The sequence below is a fragment of the Gambusia affinis genome, linkage group LG16 (genome assembly GCF_019740435.1).
Source record: "Gambusia affinis linkage group LG16, SWU_Gaff_1.0, whole genome shotgun sequence".
Classification (NCBI taxonomy): Eukaryota; Metazoa; Chordata; class Actinopteri; order Cyprinodontiformes; family Poeciliidae; genus Gambusia; species Gambusia affinis.
This window is the reverse complement of record NC_057883.1, coordinates 13,096,501-13,115,203: the sequence shown is the minus strand read 5'-3', so window position 1 is coordinate 13,115,203 and position 18,703 is coordinate 13,096,501. Positions and strand designations below refer to the sequence as shown.

At 36.0% G+C, this 18,703-nt stretch overlaps 1 protein-coding gene and 1 pseudogene across 6 annotated transcripts; one reads left to right on the top strand and one right to left on the bottom strand.

Annotated features, from left to right (window-relative positions):
• Positions 1 to 604: 604 nt before the first annotated feature.
• Positions 605 to 7,742, bottom strand: LOC122845615 (annotated as a pseudogene).
• A 1,068-nt stretch (positions 7,743 to 8,810) lies between these two features.
• LOC122845614 (matrilin-3-like) lies at positions 8,811 to 18,390 on the top strand. 6 transcript variants are annotated; one of them, XM_044141892.1, is made up of 12 exons: positions 8,811 to 9,094; positions 9,912 to 10,487; positions 11,731 to 11,850; positions 12,218 to 12,337; positions 13,107 to 13,133; positions 13,321 to 13,440; positions 13,734 to 13,853; positions 13,978 to 14,097; positions 14,257 to 14,376; positions 15,460 to 15,579; positions 17,161 to 17,262; positions 17,422 to 18,375. In XM_044141892.1, exons 1-12 carry the CDS (start codon positions 8,818 to 8,820, stop codon positions 17,472 to 17,474), a joined length of 1,875 nt encoding a protein of 624 aa, XP_043997827.1. In that variant the 5' UTR covers positions 8,811 to 8,817; the 3' UTR covers positions 17,475 to 18,375. The 6 variants fall into 6 exon arrangements, with proteins under 6 accessions (XP_043997827.1, XP_043997830.1, XP_043997825.1 ...); XM_044141890.1 differs by having other exon boundaries at positions 8,818 to 9,094; positions 9,912 to 10,583; XM_044141891.1 differs by lacking the exon at positions 13,107 to 13,133 and having other exon boundaries at positions 8,818 to 9,094; positions 9,912 to 10,583.
• The last annotated feature ends 313 nt before the right edge of the window (positions 18,391 to 18,703 follow it).

The following is an 18,703-nucleotide window of genomic DNA, read 5'->3' as shown; positions in this document are numbered from 1 at the left end:
ATGGAGACACGTCATGATAAAAGGTATGAGGCAGTAATAAGACAAACTGTAGGGACTTTTTTTATTCTAGGATAAAACAATAATTGCAAAGAAGATTACATTTACACCTCAATATTTGCATAATACCACCACTGATAAATTAATTATTTCAGTTTTTTTAAACTTTTCTAGCAGTGGTGCAATGTGCATTGACCATAAGGTGGAGTTTTTATTGTCAGTCTTCAGGTTATCTTAATGTAATGTGTGAAGGGAATTAAAGACACTGTTTTATATAATTAGATGTAGTTCAAGTATAAGTAGACTAATATAAATGTTATCTAATAATTGACCCATTTAAAATTATTTTCAAATATTTTTCTATATTTAAGATTAAAACAATTTATCAATAAATTGTTTGGGAAGGAACATTCTTTTGTTATCTATATTACTTTCAAAGTAAATTTAATTAGTATCCTCATGCTGGTGCTTTAATCTTTGAGAAAATTGGAAATGCAGTAAATGGTGTATTTAGGAGAGTCACTAGATAATGATCATGTTGCAGATGAAGGAATATGAAAAAAAAATTAAAACTCAACCTACTCAACAACAGCATCACGTAAAAGCTTTAATTCATCCTTTCGAACAAAATAAGAAGCCCCCTTATTGACATGTTACAGGAAAAACAGGTATATCAATGCCCTTATTCCCAATAGCAAAATTATTTGATGGCATAAGGAATAGCAATACAGATGAAAGTGTGAAATTAGTCCAACTTCATATTACTCTGGGTAAATATAACATTTATCTGTCATTTGCAGCAGAAGTAATTTGCAATACCTTTAAATACAAAGAGATCCCTTAGATTCCCAACAGCAGCATAAGTAAACATGTTTTGACCTAAATCCCGTCAGGCATGACAGACTGGAATACTTCCCACAAGAAGAGATTGTTATGACTTTGTTTTTTGAGTGCTAATGAGAGCTCGATTTGATAACCAAATACAAACTTCATGCACACGGTATTCTACAGAAAGGGGAAGCACGCCACCACAAATACATTTAGCCTACTCTGCACACAAGTTTTGCATTTTATTTTTTTCCCATGTAGTTAGCGTGCCATGAAATCACAAACCCAGCTTTGGAGAGTTTGTGTGCTCAACAAAATACATACAACTGTAAAGGTGCAAATGTATTTTTGCTTCTTTGCTATGCAAGGAATTCTCCATCTCCTTCAGTTTGGATTAGTTAGTTAGGTTTTTAGTAAGTAGGAAAAACTTATTTCTAAAGTTATTTTCACATAACATAAAATCACAAAACCCTGTACAAGGGAAATTAATATTAAAATATACAAAGAATAATAATAGTTCTGCTAATGAAAATCAGTGTTTTAGTTTTGCCACCATTTGCTCTGATTAAGAGTTAATATCACTGGCCTTGGGCTGCAATAGCTCTTTGTACCATCAGCTGAAAACATCATGGCAATTATAATATTTAAAACAGCATTTTTGAAAGATTTTTTTTTTAAATATGTGGCTTTCCCTTTACATATTTCATTCAAATCCTTGTATAGCTAAAAATAAAGTGTTTTCACATCACAGATGACCTAATTTTGTGAAAATAAGGTGATTTATGATTAAATAAAAATTAAACTGATCCATTTGTCAAAGTTAACTTTTTCTTCTACATGTCTGTAAACTTTAAGGTTTTGCTCTGATTATTTGAAGTGCTAAATAGATTTTACAACACAACAGCTTTTTATTTACACCATAAGAGTGAAACTGTGTCATAATATCAAAAATTAACATTTGTCAGCAGTTTTAACCTGGATTTTTAAAAACTACAAGTTCCTCTCACCAGGTTGTTTTTTTTACTGTTGGAAAGGAAAGATTACTGCAGTCACAGAATTGGCAAATGAGAATAAATAGTATAAATGGCATGAAATATTTTAAGCTATATTTATATGCATGTAAATTATATTGAAACCGAGGTTTACTCATTACATTCACTGTTGCATAATGCAGTATATTATATTATCTGTTACAAATTGGTTTGAGGTTATTTTTGTGATGACTCGATCTTCTGTTCAGGCTTTCAATTTTTCACCTAATGTTGAAAAAACGTATACAACAATGAGCCAGAAAGGCATGGATCAGTTGGAAATAGTCCTCTACAACATTTTCCACGTATTTACAACCAAGAAGTTCTGCTTCATTTCTATTCTCTGCCTTGTGTTTGCCTCCTGATTGCGGTGGGATTTGCTCTCTCTCCACTCTGCTTCCCAGAGTTAGCCCTGCAACCAGAATTGCATCATATCTGATTTTCTTTCTTTCTTTCTTTCTTTCTTTTTTTTTTTTTTTTTGCTAATTCATTGCTATTTTTCAAACTCAGCTCCTGTCTTGTGGCACCTGAAATTTTACCAAAGGCAACTGCCAAATTTGAATTTCAATAAGAGAAGGAAGCTAGTGTCAATGGATTTTTTTTAACAGTACAATAACAATCATGAAGGTCCATTTCCTGTCCCAAAAGACATCACCTTTGTTTCTCACTGTCTCTTATGTCACATCAAACTTCTGTCATTTTAGGTCAGTCAGTCAGGATAACGTTTTGCTAACTATTTACAATAAGCAAGAATTTTTTCCGTACTTTCTTGAAGTCAAGAAGTTTACATACATATTCTCAGCATATGGGTCTTTAAGCCATTTTGTAACTAATTTAGCAGGAAGATCCATTTGAATGATCCATTCAAATGATCCATTTGTGTTACAATCTTAAACTTTCTGGCCGCTGGTTTGAGATGTTCGTTCATTATTTCCACATAGCTTTCATTCCTTTTGATTCTATCTATTTTGTGAAATGCACCAATTCTGCCTGCAATAGAACACCCAACAACATGATGCATTACAATATGATGTGATGGATTTTTATTCTCTGAATGGCCTTTTAGTCCATATCGATAGAGTACTCAGTTTACCCTCCTTCCATCTTTTCCTTTAGATATTTTGTAAAGTTTTCTAGTTAGCTTACCTAACTTTTGGTCTGATTTAATGTCAAACAATGAGAAGAAAAGTTTGACTTTGTCTTTGCATAATAGTTCCTGTCTGAATTCTATTATATTATTTTGCAGCACATCTTTAACAAAGGCAAGCAAGTATGATCATGAAATCACAGATACGCCTTTCCTCTCATAATGTTTCCTAATATATTCACTGATAGCACTTTGATTATTAAGCTCTTTCCTGAACAACATAATGTAACACTTGGGGGCCAGGTGACAGCCAAGGATGCTGAAGCACGAGATCAAAATGGCAGCGCTGCTTATAGCCGGTTTGTACTTTCCTTCCAAAGTGAGATAAATTGGGAGGAAAACAATCCATATGATTAAAAACAGCACCATGCTCACTGTGATCAACGAGGCATTTTTGTAAATGTCGGGTAGCTGTCTGCCTTTGAATGCAAAGATAAAACACACAATGCCCCAGAAAGAGTTGTAGACTATTGTGGCAGCAAAAAACTTTTTGGACTCTTCACACATGTTACATTGGTACAATATTGTGGAGTCTTTCTGTTCCTCACTAGGAAGACGTGGGAGAACGAATAGCCAAGCTAAGGATATACCCAACTGCACACCTGAGATGATGACAACCACAGCTACTGGATGATTAAGTTTCTTAATCTTAGAGCCAACCCTTGGGTCAAAGCTAAAACCTAACAGGATCTGAATTAAGTTGGCCAGAATGCAGGAGATACAGATGGAGAAACTTATACCGAACAGAGGAATGCCTAAACAGGAATTTAGTGTGGGTTTTCCTATAAAGGTGAAGGTAGTGCAAAAGCCAAGGAGCAAGGAGGCCATCTCAACATAACACAGGTAACCTCCAATTGCCTTAACAATGGGAGTCCCACAGTTGAGGCCAATGACGATAGCAATCACTGCAGTAGCAATTATTGCAATAGCAGATGTCGTGACCAGAATGATGGAGAAGGGGTCTGACCACTCAAGAAACTCTTCAGTTTTATTCACACAAGTATATCTTTGGTTTTCTGGTGAGAACTTGTTCGCTCCACATGGTCTGCAAGAAGTATCTGCAGAAGGAGACAAAGAGAAAAACTATTTTTTAAAAACAAACAAAAAAAAAATTGTCTGTATTTTCCTGTGAGACTGAGGAAAAGAGGGGGAACGGTTGTACGCTTTGGATCATTGTCCTAATAGAAACCAAGTGCTTCTGAGCTAACGGGCTCAAACTGATGGCAAGTAAAGTAAGAGAGGAGAAAATTGTATTATAGGTAAAAACAAAACATAGATAGTAAAGATAACACTGACCATTTCCATATGAAAACCCATCAGATGAACAGTTAACACATGTGTAGCAGCATTTTCCATGATGTAAATTCATTCTTTGTCCCGGTTTACATGTTTTGAAGCAGCTAAAAACAGAGACCTGCAACAGAGACAATAGAATTAGCACATGATCATGAGCTCTTTATTTTACTGACTAATATATCTTCATCTTACATTTCCAGTGCTTCTCCATTGTGACAGATCTTTGTTAAATGAAATGTTTTCATTTGGCAAGTATTCTCCGATTTTTATTTTCTCAACACCTGCTTTGGATGCAGATGTGTTCCAAAACAATATGTCGTATCCCAGACTGGGATCACCGTTTTCATTGAAGTAGATTTTTGTGTCATTCACAGTGACGTTGATATTCCTGATTTCATGAAAAAGCTGTGGAGACAATTTTTAGGCCGATATTACTTGTTATGGAATTGCAGTTTAAATATGTTTACAGACAAAAACAGACCACACAGATGGGTTCAATATCATTATTAATTTACCATAATACAGTTTAGTTATGGGAATAAAATTAATTCAATATGTTAGGACTTGGTGCCAGAGATTATACACACTGGGATATTTATATATTCCATGTCAGAACATTGCGTAATTTGACTGCCTTGAGGACAAATGTGCAAAACAACCTGTACAGGCAATATAAATAACAAAAAGACTGATATTGCTGAAAAAAAGGTAAGTTTTAAACTTTGTTCAACTAATAATCACAACCAAACATATAAAAAGTAATTTGTAAAGAATGACTCAACACAGAAGCTTGTTTACTATACCTCAATAGCAGTAAACTTGGTCCGTTCACAGCTTTGATTGTTACATTTTAATAAGTTTCTGAGTCCTTCAGCAATGACCTGAACTGCCAGGTAGATGTTGTAGGATTCATCATAATCAATGTAGCAGTACAAGCAGTTTATGCCGGAAGTCTTATTCGCACAGTTACATTTCATATCATCTTTGGAGCTGTTTGTGAAAGTTTGATAATAACTCAAAATGTTGTTTGTAGTTCCATTAAACATTGAGGTGACGTAATCTTGAAAGCCTGGCACCTCCTTCTGTCTAAAATTGAAACCAAAAACTGGACCAATGCTTTCGATTCCTGTTATCTCTAAGATTGTAGAAGAAGTGGACCAGGTGTCACTTGCTATCCAGGTTCTGTTGAGATTTTCTTCAACAACTGCTTCAAGGACGATACGAACATTGGTGTCTTTGGTGAACAAGATGATGGCCTCAGCGGTAGAAACTTTTATTTTTTCCAGCAGATTTCTTGCTGTTGAACAGTTTTTGACAAAGGTATCAGGGAGAATCTCCACAAAGTCAACACAAATATTATTGTCATTGAAGAGCGTCAGGAGATTATCGGTTCCATACTTCCCATATTCATCAGTGCTTCCCACAATGGCCACTGATTGCCATGAAAAAGTCTTCACCAGCTCGTAAATGGCTTGCGTCTGATGTTTGTCACTGGAGACAGTCCGTAGGAAGGTGGGGAACTTATACTTTAAACTGAGCTGCTCACTGGTTGATGCATAGCTAATCTGTGGAGAGCAGCGATGCAATGAAAGAGAATATAAAAAGTCTACACAACCATGTAAAATTTCATACATTTTTCTATAAATGACTGACGTTTTCTTCTACTTTAATATGACAGATATCCTGTACAGTTCAACCAAAAAACAAGGAAATCTGTCTGAGGAAAAATGGAAAGAATAAAAAAAGCAATAATTACCTGGTTGTGTAAGTGTGGGCACCCTTATTATTTTTTTTTTTCAGAATCACTGTTTTTGTCCTCCTGGGTAAAACACCTGCCCTCAGCTACCTGAAGCCTCAAAGGTAAGTTTGGCATGAAAACAACAAAGCACACCAACAAAAGACTATGAGGCTGGTAAAAAACAGCCACTTGTTCTACGCTATTTGTTTCGTACAATATCTGGAAGCGTGACCTACACGGATTGGTCAATGTAGCAATATAGTCTGGAATTGACAAAACTACAGACAGACTACAATTCCATAACAACACAGAAAATTTATGGCATCGTTCACAACTTCTCCTTCTGTTCGCTGATTGGCCCAATAAAAAAAATCTACCAGAGACAATCCGAGTCAAGAGAACCCTCAGAATATCTTCCAAACTGTGAAACACGATGGGGGCTTTATTTCATGTAGCTGTTTTTATAAAGAGAATGAAATCATGAACAGCTTCATGTAAAAGTCAGTTTTACCCCCAAATCTTTAGATGAGTGCTAGAAAGCTGACCGATGTTGTTTTTTCAATACCACATTGAGTACAAGCAGACATTCAAATTAAAAAAATAAAATAAACAAATTCATAAGTACAAACTTATAGTCTTGGGATTACCAAGTCAGATTTCAGATGTAAATCTTGTAGAAAATTTGTGGGGTTAAAATTAAAACGGATTTTTCAAAATGTGAAATATTTGGAGAACTTTTGCAAAGCACTGTATAACCTTCATAGGTCCAAATGTGGGATGCTGATAGACTCAAACAAAAGAAAACCTGGAGTCAAAACAGAATCATGTTTTGGCTTACAGGTGTGCATACCTTTGCAACTACAATTTTGCAAGTTTTTTTAAATCATATTTTTCTTTCAGACAGATTTGTTTGTTTTTCAGTCTTACTGTACAAGGCACATGAAAAATAAACAATTATTTCAAGAATTTTCTAAATCTCATTCTATTAAATTTCAGTGTCATAATCTGGTATGTAACAAATTGATACATTTACATTTAAAGGGATGTTGCATAACATAGAAAACATAGTGAGAGTCAAACCTGTGTGACTGATGGTATAGCAAGTACTCTTGCAACTGCTATGGATACCTCAGAGTATCTCTCTCCAATTACCACCTTCGTCTCAGGTTCAGGTAAGGAGGAATTGATGGATGCAGGTATGAGACACCCCTGAGGGTCTGACTGGTCCTTCAGCAGCTGCAGAGTTGCTTGGATGGCATGGCTGACATCTCCACAAGTATCATAAATGTCATATCCAAGGGTGAGGTTGGGCAGCAGTCTTGGTGTTCGTTTGTTTATTTCTTGGATAGAGTAGATCATCACTTGGGTACGTAGTAATGTTTGGGTATCTAACCTACAAAACAAGGCATGAAATAAACAGTACAATTTCTAGCTATGTAATTGGATTCTTTGCCAGGTATATACTTACATTTCACAGGTTAATGGACCAGGATGTGTTGTTCTGTTGGTCTGTTGGTGAATAGGAAAAAGACCTCCAATAATAACATCCCCATGAAGGTACGCATGCAGATCAGTATTTTCAGAGCTGGAGTGAAATACACTCATAAAAGTTACAAGTAGCTTCAACAGAGACATGGTTGAATCAGATGTGCAGGCTGTGCTTTCAACTCCTGCAGTGAGCTTTCTCCTGGAAAACTCTTCTCATATGGTTTGCCTACTGTCATGGGTCATTTGCATTATCAGACTGATTTCCACTGATATCATTAGAATAATATACAAGTACAAAAAGAGGTGATTTGAATCTCTCACAAAGAAGGATTCATTCACAGTTTATCCTCACTGCAAGTCATCGTGACAGAGGTTTATCACATAAACCAGTCTGAAAAATAAAGGTATTCATCTTTGCACTTTACCTTGAGTACCTCTGACACATCTCTGCTGTCGTTTACACTAATCTCCATGAGAGGGCAGCATGCTTCATACAATGTAGCTCTTTTGATTTAACGGGTCAATGTTTTTATTCTTCTGAAAAATGAATCCATCTCAAGCCTCCATCATCCCATCAACTCCCAATAAGAAGAAAAACAATCTAACAGCAGGAGGCTGCCTGCCACCACCGTGCTTCATGTGCTTCAGGGACAGTAAGTATAAGTGGATGAACTAGTTTTAGATTTGCATGTTGTGCCATCCTCTTTACATCTCACAGAGAGCTCTGTGAGATGTTGAAAGCTTGAGATATTGTTTTGAAATCTAATCCTGCATTAAACTTCTCCACAACTTCACAACTGATCCATCTGATATGTTTCACATCTCTTTTTCTCTTATAGTCTATTAACATCTGAGGCATTTTAAACATGAAGACGCTGGAAGTCTGTAGTGAATTTATTGTGAAGTTTACATTCACACAGAGGTAGCTTTTGATGTTAATTGGTTGCATGTGACTTAACTTTGGGGTATAAGAGTAAAGGGTGTCAAATGCAAGCCAGTAAAACTAAGTTTGAGGTTACAATGATTTAACACACAACAGTTTTTGCCAGACACTATTATTTATGCAAAAACATTTTTTAGAAAATCATCTCCAATATCAACTTCAGAAAGTGAAAATATTTAAGGAGTTTTAAACTCAGAACGTCTTTAGTCTCTGATAAATTGGATTGACCCTCATTTAACGACTTAAAGGGTCTGGATTGGATCCCTGACTCTCCACGCCTTATGGGTAGTGGTCGTGCAGGATATAAATAGGAGTGCACCCTGCTGTAAACCAGTTGGACGAAGTCGAGATGGTTTTGTCAGTGTGGAAGTTGGTGGTCTTTGGTATCATGGCGGTGGGATCTCAGGGCTCTCTCCCACAGCCCCGGTCACAGCATCGGGTGTCTCCAGGGCGCTATGACCCATCAGAGGACTTAGCATCGATCCCAGGGACGTCTGTAGAGGCGCAGAGTGAGGAACGCTTTCAGGAGGTCCGGCGGGGTGACGAGAGAAGTGTCCTGCTGCAGCGGGGCGCGCGGAAAGATGCCGACATCTACCTGAGGCACGAGAAACTGAGAGATGACGCAGGTTGGGCTTTTTCTATCATTTTAACTAGACCATGCGGTTTTAGATATGTAGAGTTTATTTTACATCCGATTGCAGTAGAAATTTTTATTGGTTTATTGGCACTTAAAATAATAATGCAACTCCAATTTTGATGCATAAGTCTGTTGGACTATTTAACTCTCTTCAAACAAACACACTTTTCTTAAACTGGTAGCAATAAGTCTTAGTTTCATGGGTCCAAGCCATCTCAGCGTAAAGCTGCACCATCAGCCTGCTGGAGATTCTCCAGCAACAATCAGTAGCAGTTCAGATACTGAACATCTCAACATAAGAACTGTATACAGAAAAATATGTGAAATGTCTTTTTTTCTTACAATATATATATATATATATATATATATATATATATATATATATATATATATATATATATATATATATATATATATATATATATAATCTGTTTATTGTTTTGTGCTAAACTGAACATATTTTCAATATAATTTCTGGAGGAAAATTAACCAACCAGTAAAATCAAATATAATGTTAGAACATTTGTCTTTTTTCTGTTATTGGGCTTATGCAACAACAACAACAAAAAAAACTTGGAAAAATACATATGGATGCCAGTGATGGCAAATACAGTGCATGTATGCTGCAAGGTTATAAAATAAGAAAATCAATCAAATAAACAAGAACCCATGAAACACAAATGTCAAAACAAAAGTAGCTACCAAAAAACCTAATTCACTTTTCCTTATAAGAATATTTTTCTCTCTGCTTACAAAAAAAGAACAGAAAATGAATCTAATAAAATTGTTTTCTTTTTCCTTTACAGGAATAAGAACTAATTGCAAAAATCGCCCTATTGACCTGGTTTTCATCATAGACAGTTCCCGCAGTGTGCGCCCTGCTGAATTTAAAAAGGCCAAGGAGTTCCTGCAGGACATGGTGGACAGCATGGTTATTGGCAGAGATGCCACTCGTGTCGGCCTCGTTAATTATGCGAGCACCGTCAAAATTGAGTTTCTCCTCAACACTTTTTTTGACAAGTCCTCTGTGAAGCAGGCACTCGGCCAAGTTGAGCCCTTAGCTTCAGGCACCATGACAGGCATGGCCATCAGGACCGCCATGGAAAAAGCCTTCACCAAGGAGGCCGGGGCCCGATCCTCTTCCAAGAACATTGCTAAGGTGGCTATTATAGTGACTGATGGGAGACCTCAGGACAAGGTGGAGGAGGTGTCAGCCACAGCCAGAGCATCTGGGATTGAAATCTATGCAGTGGGAGTTGACAGAGCTGATATGGCTTCCCTGAAACTTATGGCCAGCCAGCCACATGATGACCATGTCTTCTATGTGGAGACCTATGGTGTGATCGAGAAGCTTACGTCTAAGTTTAGGGAAACTTTGTGTGGTAAGGATGATGATAATGGGAGTGCAGATATTGATAACGGACTAGGCCTATATGGCAGGAAAGACGATAATAAGCGTGACAGTGAAGGGAACAACGGTATGTCAGATCGGTCCCATTCTATTCACCTGTGAGCATATGGGCAGCACCATAGAGAGGATCTTCATTCTAAGGCTAGTGGTCCTCTTCTTTAATTTTAAGTACAACACAAAGGCAACCACTAATTTATCACTAATTGGACATGCTACTGAAAAGATATCCAGCAACCGTGAAAACACTGAGTAGTATTATTGAAGTAAGCATTAAGCATAAATAATAAATTCCACACTAACCAGCTTAAAGAAGAGACGATTCAGATTCTGACCACATTCTTTAATATGATGCTGTCTATTCTGTTCACAGAAATGTGCTACTGCTGTAATAAGTACTGCAAGCCATTAAAAAGTCGTCTAAAGCAGGAACTCACTAAAGCCAACTGCTTTGCAATTAGAGCTTTAAAAAAAGCATGAGAAAAGTTTTTTGTTGGCATTATTTTTTAAGTAGGACATTTCTTTCATTCTCTTGTGTTTAGAAGAACTTGATTAAACACAGCCACTTTCCTAAAGAAATTTTAAACAATACCTTAAAACATTTCATTTTAATCTTTTTACAATATTTTAAGGAAAATATGCTTTATACATATAGCTCAGCTAAGCAACCATACTTCATCAAAGCTAATGTATACTTAGCTTGGACCTGTGCTGAAGACTAAGTACTAAATACATTTCTTATGATGACATTCACTAGCTCAAATACCCCGACTAACTGGTCTCCTGGACCTATTTCATTTTTAGCTTTACTTTGCAGCTAAATTGTATAATTTACCCCTTTATAATGTGTAATAAAGAGTATTTTGGGGTTTTGGTGTGAACAACTTGTGTTTTACTGCAATGGTGAAATCATTACTGAAGACAAGTTTTGTGCTTGGATTCACTTTTTATTTGACTGCATGGCTCATATAAGGATGGGCTGTAATTGGAATTTAAAGACACTGAACTACTTAAATATTCTTACAAATACTGAAAATTCAAATCACATAAGATAAATGCAACATCTCTTCAGCTGAATAACAAAGATCATACAAGCTTGCTTGCATGTGGCAGATTTTCCAAATACTCACAGACTAACCAAACAATACAAGAAAAGCTGATTTTACTGTGATTTTAGTAAGCATAAGCCAATCAGACAGTGAAGTGTTCCCTTTTAGGTTTGGATCCATGTGATCAAGGACACAGCTGTCAGCATATTTGTGTCAACAGTGGTGACTCGTACATCTGCAAGTGTCGCCCTGGCTACATCCTGAATCCAGACAAGAAAACATGCTCACGTAAGAATAAAAATAAATCTTATTTCTAAATATTGTACAGACAAGCCTTTTGTTAATTAGCTTTAAGATTATATCCAAGTAGTAAAAAAGTGCTCTAGTAAATTACAATTGTTGACAGAAATCTTGGTGTGCTTTAAGGTTCTATATTGAGTCCTCTTCTTTTTAGTTTGTATAACAGTGACTTTCCTGATCTTTGTCGTCTTCGTGGTACTTGTCAAATATGTGCAGGGTGATCCAGTTGTGAATTTGCATAAAGAAACAGACAAACAAAACACAGACTGTTAGGTGGTGGAACTTTATAAATCCTTATCATCGTCTTCCTCCTGGAAAACTATCTCAGCCTGATGTGTGAATGACTTTTTTTCAGGTGCAGATGCTTGTACCCAGGGACATGACTGCCAGCACATTTGTGTCAACACCCGTGACTCGTACATGTGCCAGTGTAGAACTGGATATGTGTTGAACACTGACAAGAAAACATGCTCACGTAAGAACATTTGATTCTTTCAATAGCTCATATGTTACAGCTGTGGTTACAGCTATGTTACAGTGATAGATTTTCTGATTTTCAAAGAACAGGGGTCTTAAGTCCCAGTTTGCCTCAGAAGTCAAAGGTCTTCAAGTTATTCAGCTTGTAGATGCAAAATTGGAACTTGCTGTTGCAAATGCCTTAAAGTAGGGATTGGCAATAAATGTTAATGTCTTTACTTTGTTGTGTTTGCCAAACAACCCAAGCAATACATGTAGTTATGCAGGTTAAATAGTACTGAGTACTTAACATCTTAGTCAAATAAGAAAACATTGTTAAAGGTTATAAAAGACTTGAGATTGTTATGGACTGTCACCTTGCAACAGCATGACTATGAACATAAACCAAAGTTACTTTGGGGTTAAGTTATTTTACGAAGAAAAATCTAGAAATGTTTCTAGATGTGCAAAGCTGGTGTGTGACAAACCTCACAACATCTTCAACTACAAAAAGCCTAGTTTTACAAAGTATATACTCAGCACACCTTTTTTTTTTCTTGTTTAAATTTCTTTCCACTTACCAATTATACAATATTGTGTTTATCCACCACAGTAAAGTTTATGTTTGTGACGTAGCAATGTAAAAAAGTTCAAGGGGAATGAAAATTTTTGCAAGACACTTTACATGCTTCTGGGCTTTGTCAGTCGTACAAAGTGACTCAGCGGTTTGAACATGACAGCACCTCTTTTCCGGTTTAGACAAATGACTGCCAATGTCTGTGTTTCAGCAAAGGTGACTATCACATATGCAAATGGTAAGTAGGATGTGTGTTAGATGCGGACTAAAAATTTTTTTTTAATTACTCATTTGTCTGTCCCATTTCACTCAGGCAAAAGATTTCTAGATATCGCCGATTTACATTATTTCTAAAACCGCATTACAGCTTGGCTGTACAGAGGAGACTTTTGTTCGCGTGTTAATGTGGAAGTTTTTCTTTGCAGGTTTGGATGCATGTTCTTCAGAACATAACTGCCAACATATTTGTGTCAAAAGTGGAGATTCTTATGTTTGCATGTGTCACAAAGGATATTTGTTGAACGCAGACAACAAAACATGCTCACGTAAGGAAACTTACAGCCACGTTTAGTATGCTTTGCTGGTGTCTATGCTGAGGTTTTACAGGGATATAGACATATGCAGAATTTTTGTGTGAGAATGTTTTTAAAAAAACTGAGTAAATCCCAATATCGCAAAATATTTTAACTTATACTCCTTTTATTAAACATATGCCTACTGTTCCTTTTGATTATTGTTGCATTAAAGCTTTGCATCGCTTGTTTTAATTTCTTCGTCTGTTAGGCTAGAATTCATTGCAGCACTAGATATTTTGTCATGCAAATTTGTGTCTTTCCAGGTTCTGATCCATGTGCCCTTGGACACGATTGCCATCATATTTGTGAAAATAGTGATGCATCATATGTCTGCAAGTGTCGGGCGGGATATGTGTTAAATGCAGACCGGAAAACTTGCTCACGTAAGACAAAGCTATAATATTTGTGTCTCAAAATGTTATTTGTGAATATTGATTCTTACATTTAGTGTCAGGTGTATATATATATATATATATATATATTGGATCATGTGTGATTTCTTTTCAGGTTCTGATCCATGTTCTCACGGACATGATTGTCAGCACATCTGTGTAAACCGTGATGCTTCATACATGTGCAAATGTCAAGTGGGATATGTGTTGAATCCAGATAAAAAGACATGCTCACGTAAGATTTTTCTTTTCTGGACAAGCAGTTGTTCACTGCATCTAATCTGAGGCACACAGATGTCATAGCTGCTCATTTCAGGTTCAGGTACATGTGCAGCAGAACGTGGCTGCCAACACATTTCTGATATCAGGAGTCTCTCATTCCTTTTCTTTTCAGGCTCAGACACATGTTCTCAGGGGCATGACTGCCAGCATATATGTGTCAACAGTGGAAGCTCATATGTCTGCAAGTGTCGGCTGGGATATTCGCTCAACATGGACAGGAAGACATGCTCACGTAAGCAAATTCATTTTTATTTCACTTAAAATCCAGCTTGATTTTCACAGAAAATTCCAGAAGTGTATATTTTCCAGATTTCAAGGTGGTAAAGCATCAGAAGAAAAAGTGGTGGCATCTATTTGTATACTTTTGATGCTAAAATGTTTGCAAGTGCATAGAAGTACACTGTTAGCTTTTTAGGCACTTTTATCACTGAGCACAATAATCAGCTAATCCCCTTTGGTTTCCAACTTGGCACTGGAACACGTTATCTCGGTTGAATGCCACTCTTATGCACTAACAGACAGCAACAGCACTGTTGCAACAGCAACCACTGCTTAGTCATCTGCTCCTGTTCCTACAGAAAGGTCTTCAAATATTCTCTGCGATTTTATTTCCACACTTTTTATTAAGCAAACATCTGTATCCAAATTATCTTTTTTTACTGCAAATGTTATGTCTAAAATCTAACTGGTTAACTTTTAACTTTGAAATTAAGACAAAATGTATCCTACCACTAGCACACCAGCACAAGGTCTGCTATTATATATTATATATATTCGTTTGCATGTTTAATGTATTATAAAACTCTTTCTGTGACTCTTTCACACAATGGGATGCCAGTGTTGTTCTGTGAAATAATTTTCATGCTCCCAGCATCATAACACGACAACAAAACTACCTTTCTGGAGGGATAAAGTTGCAAAGCAGTTGGGCACAAACATGCTGCAAAGCATGCAGCATGACTATGCCAGTTGTCAGAATAGAAACTGGCATGGGTAATGCTTCCTTAATTTATGGGTCCTTATAAATGGGCAAAGAATCAATAGGTCAGATGATTATTTTCCATCCACAATTAAAATTTTCTGGCATTTATTTCTGCCATTTTTTCTGCAATGGAAAAATTAATAAAACAACCACCAGAAAACAAAAAGTCTGAATGTCTGATGTTAAAAAAGATGACATTCTGGGACTTTTTTCTCTTATATCTGTTGAGTTATGTGATTCAAACATTCACAAGTTATGTCATGGACTAAACATTCATTTAATAAGCAAAACATGTTTATGGGCAGAGTAAACTGACTCAGTGTCTTCCTTCAGGTTTGGATCCATGTATTCAGGGACACGACTGCCAGCATATCTGTATCAACAACGGTGCTTCTTACAACTGCAAATGTCGAGTTGGATATATGCTAAATTCAGACCAGAAAACATGTTCACGTAAGTTTTTCTGTGTGCAAGTCACACTGTTCTCACGCTTCAAGTTGCTTGGTTATAAATGATCTCTTGGAGTTCCAAATTTCCTGAATAAACAGTCTGGCACGGGCTTCCCTACAACTGTTGGGGTGTCCATTGAAAGTTACATAACTGTCAATACAGGCCTGTGTTAACACAATGATACCCATTTATCCAGGGAAGGGCTGCAGGGCCATGTTCAAACAATTTAATGCCCATCATTCAGCTGTGGGATCGATGATCTCAGTACAATCTACGAAGGAGTTGGTAACTTAGTGAATTAACCCCTACCGTTAGTGTGCAATGCTCAAGGAAATTACACAAAAAACTGAGTGTTATTTCAAATTCTATTTAGAATGATCATGTTAAAGTTTCAGTATCTAATCTTGGTAAAAAAAAAAAATATATACACTTTTTTTTACATATTTGTTAAGACTCCTACTATGTTGTGACAGCATAACATGAGACAGATCTGTGAAAACGTTAGTTTTTCTGGCCCTTCCCTGAGGTCCTATTGACATCTGTAAAAATGCACAACTCAGTCAGAACCTTCTTGCTGTCAGTCACCCTCCTACAGACAAAATCAGAAGCATTGTTGGGATTTCCTGTTGAAGGTGGAATGTTGGAAAGGAACAGAGGTCCAATTTCAAGGTGTCAGATTACAAAGTCATATTTAATGTTTGCATTTTTATAACCTCTGCAGGTAACATAGTTACTAGATTGTGTCATTAAATAGCAGCATGTGCCCTTTAAGAGAGTTGTGCATAAACAAAGATCTGCAAATCTAAACAATCTGAAGAAATATTGGAGAAAAGAAATCCTTACACAACAATCTAAGAGAGTGACAAAACCTTACAAACAGTTACTGCAGTTACTGTTTTACAGAAAGACCTAACTTCAAACAGGGACTTTGCAGTTCAATGTAGTCTTAATATTTTTGCACCATGTACTTGATTTCAGTTATTTTTAACCCATTAGTTGAAAAATTATTATTGGCTTTATTCCAAAATGGGTCAATAGCTGTGCTTTTTACTTCCTGGAACGACTCCAAAACTATTTGGGTTTAACTCATTTCTGCACTTTTAAATTAAAATGTGTTTTGTTTATAACTACACAAAGATTGAAAACTGGTAAACAGTATGTTTAGTGGTTCTGCACAAGGGTTCTGTAGGAAAACGTTTTACTATTAAAATGTTAGTTTTTTTGCATTGTTAGTAATACATTGCTTTTATATTTGTCTGGTTGTCTTTTCATTTAATAAATGCTTCTTGTCTTAATATCCCATTTAAGGTGGACCTCATTAAGTAAGCATGTTAAGGTCGTAATTGGTTACACTTTTTAACATTTTAGAAAAACTACTAATCTTTGTCTTAAACTAAAATCATCACAGACCCAATCTATTGTGTGTGCAATCTGAGCCACCCTATATTGAATAACACGTTCAATTTCATCTAACATTGATCTCTGATTCCAATATCAACTTTGTATCTGCTATGTCATATACCCAGCATATGATGATCAAAAATGTCTTCTGCCCCTGTCAGATATGTGTTTTTATTGTTTCAGAGGAAATGAGGAGTGAAATTTCAGAAGATGCCTGCATGTGCGAAGCTCAAATTGTATTCCAGAAAAAAGTGCAGTCAGCCATTCAAGAGCTCACCAGGAAAAATATCCTTTTTTGAGTCCATATATTTAGATTACATTTTACAACATAAATTGGTTTTAAAGACAACAATCTTTCAGATCAGTTCATATTATTCTATATTTTTACATTAAATTTGCACTTTTTTCCATAAAATATTTGCATTTCCTTGACTGTTTGTTCACTTTCTGAACTTTCAGACAAAGTAAACGACATTGAAGGCACATTCCAACATTGAGAACAAAGAGGAACTAGAGGAAAAATGTCAGCACTTTCATTCCAATTAGTGTTACAGAATATCATGTTCTGTAAAAGTTTTTATTTCCTAATGTCTGAAAATCTGCATTGTGTTTTTAATGTTACAATAAACTGCCCTGCTGCTGTGTTTCTGATAAACTTACATTGGTGGCAACTCTGGTGTAATTGCCCACATTTAACAAAAGACAACTCAACAGGACTGGGTTTATGTCTTCTTATATAAACCAGTTAAAAGTTATTTAATTTGAAAATAGTTGAACTCCCTGGTGAAATAGTTCAGGGAGTTCAAATGTGACTCAGACTTGGCCCAGTTTTCTTGGCAACAATGCTTTTAATTAGAGATTATGTGAAGCTAAAGGTTTTGAAAATGTATTTTCTATAAACAGTTATTTTATTTTCTGTCTTTGTGTGTCTACATTTGAATGATGCATTTTGGTGCTTATTGAAATAGAAAACATTTATTATTTGCATGTTTTCTAATGGGAATGGCAGCATAAAATAAACTTTTATGAATCAGCGTTTTCCACACAACTGTCTTCACTCTTATAAAGGCATAGTCTTTATATTACTGTTGATACTTATTGCTACTTTTCTATGTGATCAAAAGTGATAATTTCATTAACAAAATTAGGATATTTTCATGAATACATGTTTTATGTAACAAGTGTATTGTTATTTGAGACCCACAGTGCTTCGAATAAGCAATGTAGTTCTTTTTCAAACTATAAATTACATTGTATTTTACTGGGATTTCATTTGTTAGACCAACACATACCAGTGAAATGAAAACAAAGATATTGATACATGTCTTTTATTGTCTTACAGCTAACAAGCTGAAAAGTATAAAATGCACTGTGAACCTTTCCTCTGACTACCTAAAATAAAATCAGGTGCAATCAACTGTCTTTGGTTTTCACTTAACAGTAAATGGTGTGTAATTTCATATCAGAATAAATGAGTGAAGGCTCTAGAGGTTTGCTAGAGAACATTAGTGATCAAAAAGGATCAAGACAAAGTAACACTGCAGTTTGAAAGGGATAATGTGCTGTCATTTGAAGCAAAATAACAGCTGGAGCCTGAAGACATGAGTCTTGGGTGAGGTTCATCTTCCAGCAGAAAAACAACTCCAACCACAGTTTGAGAAATAATGAATTGGTTTCGACAAGTGAATTTTATGCGTTAGAATAACCTGGTCAAAGTCCAAACCTA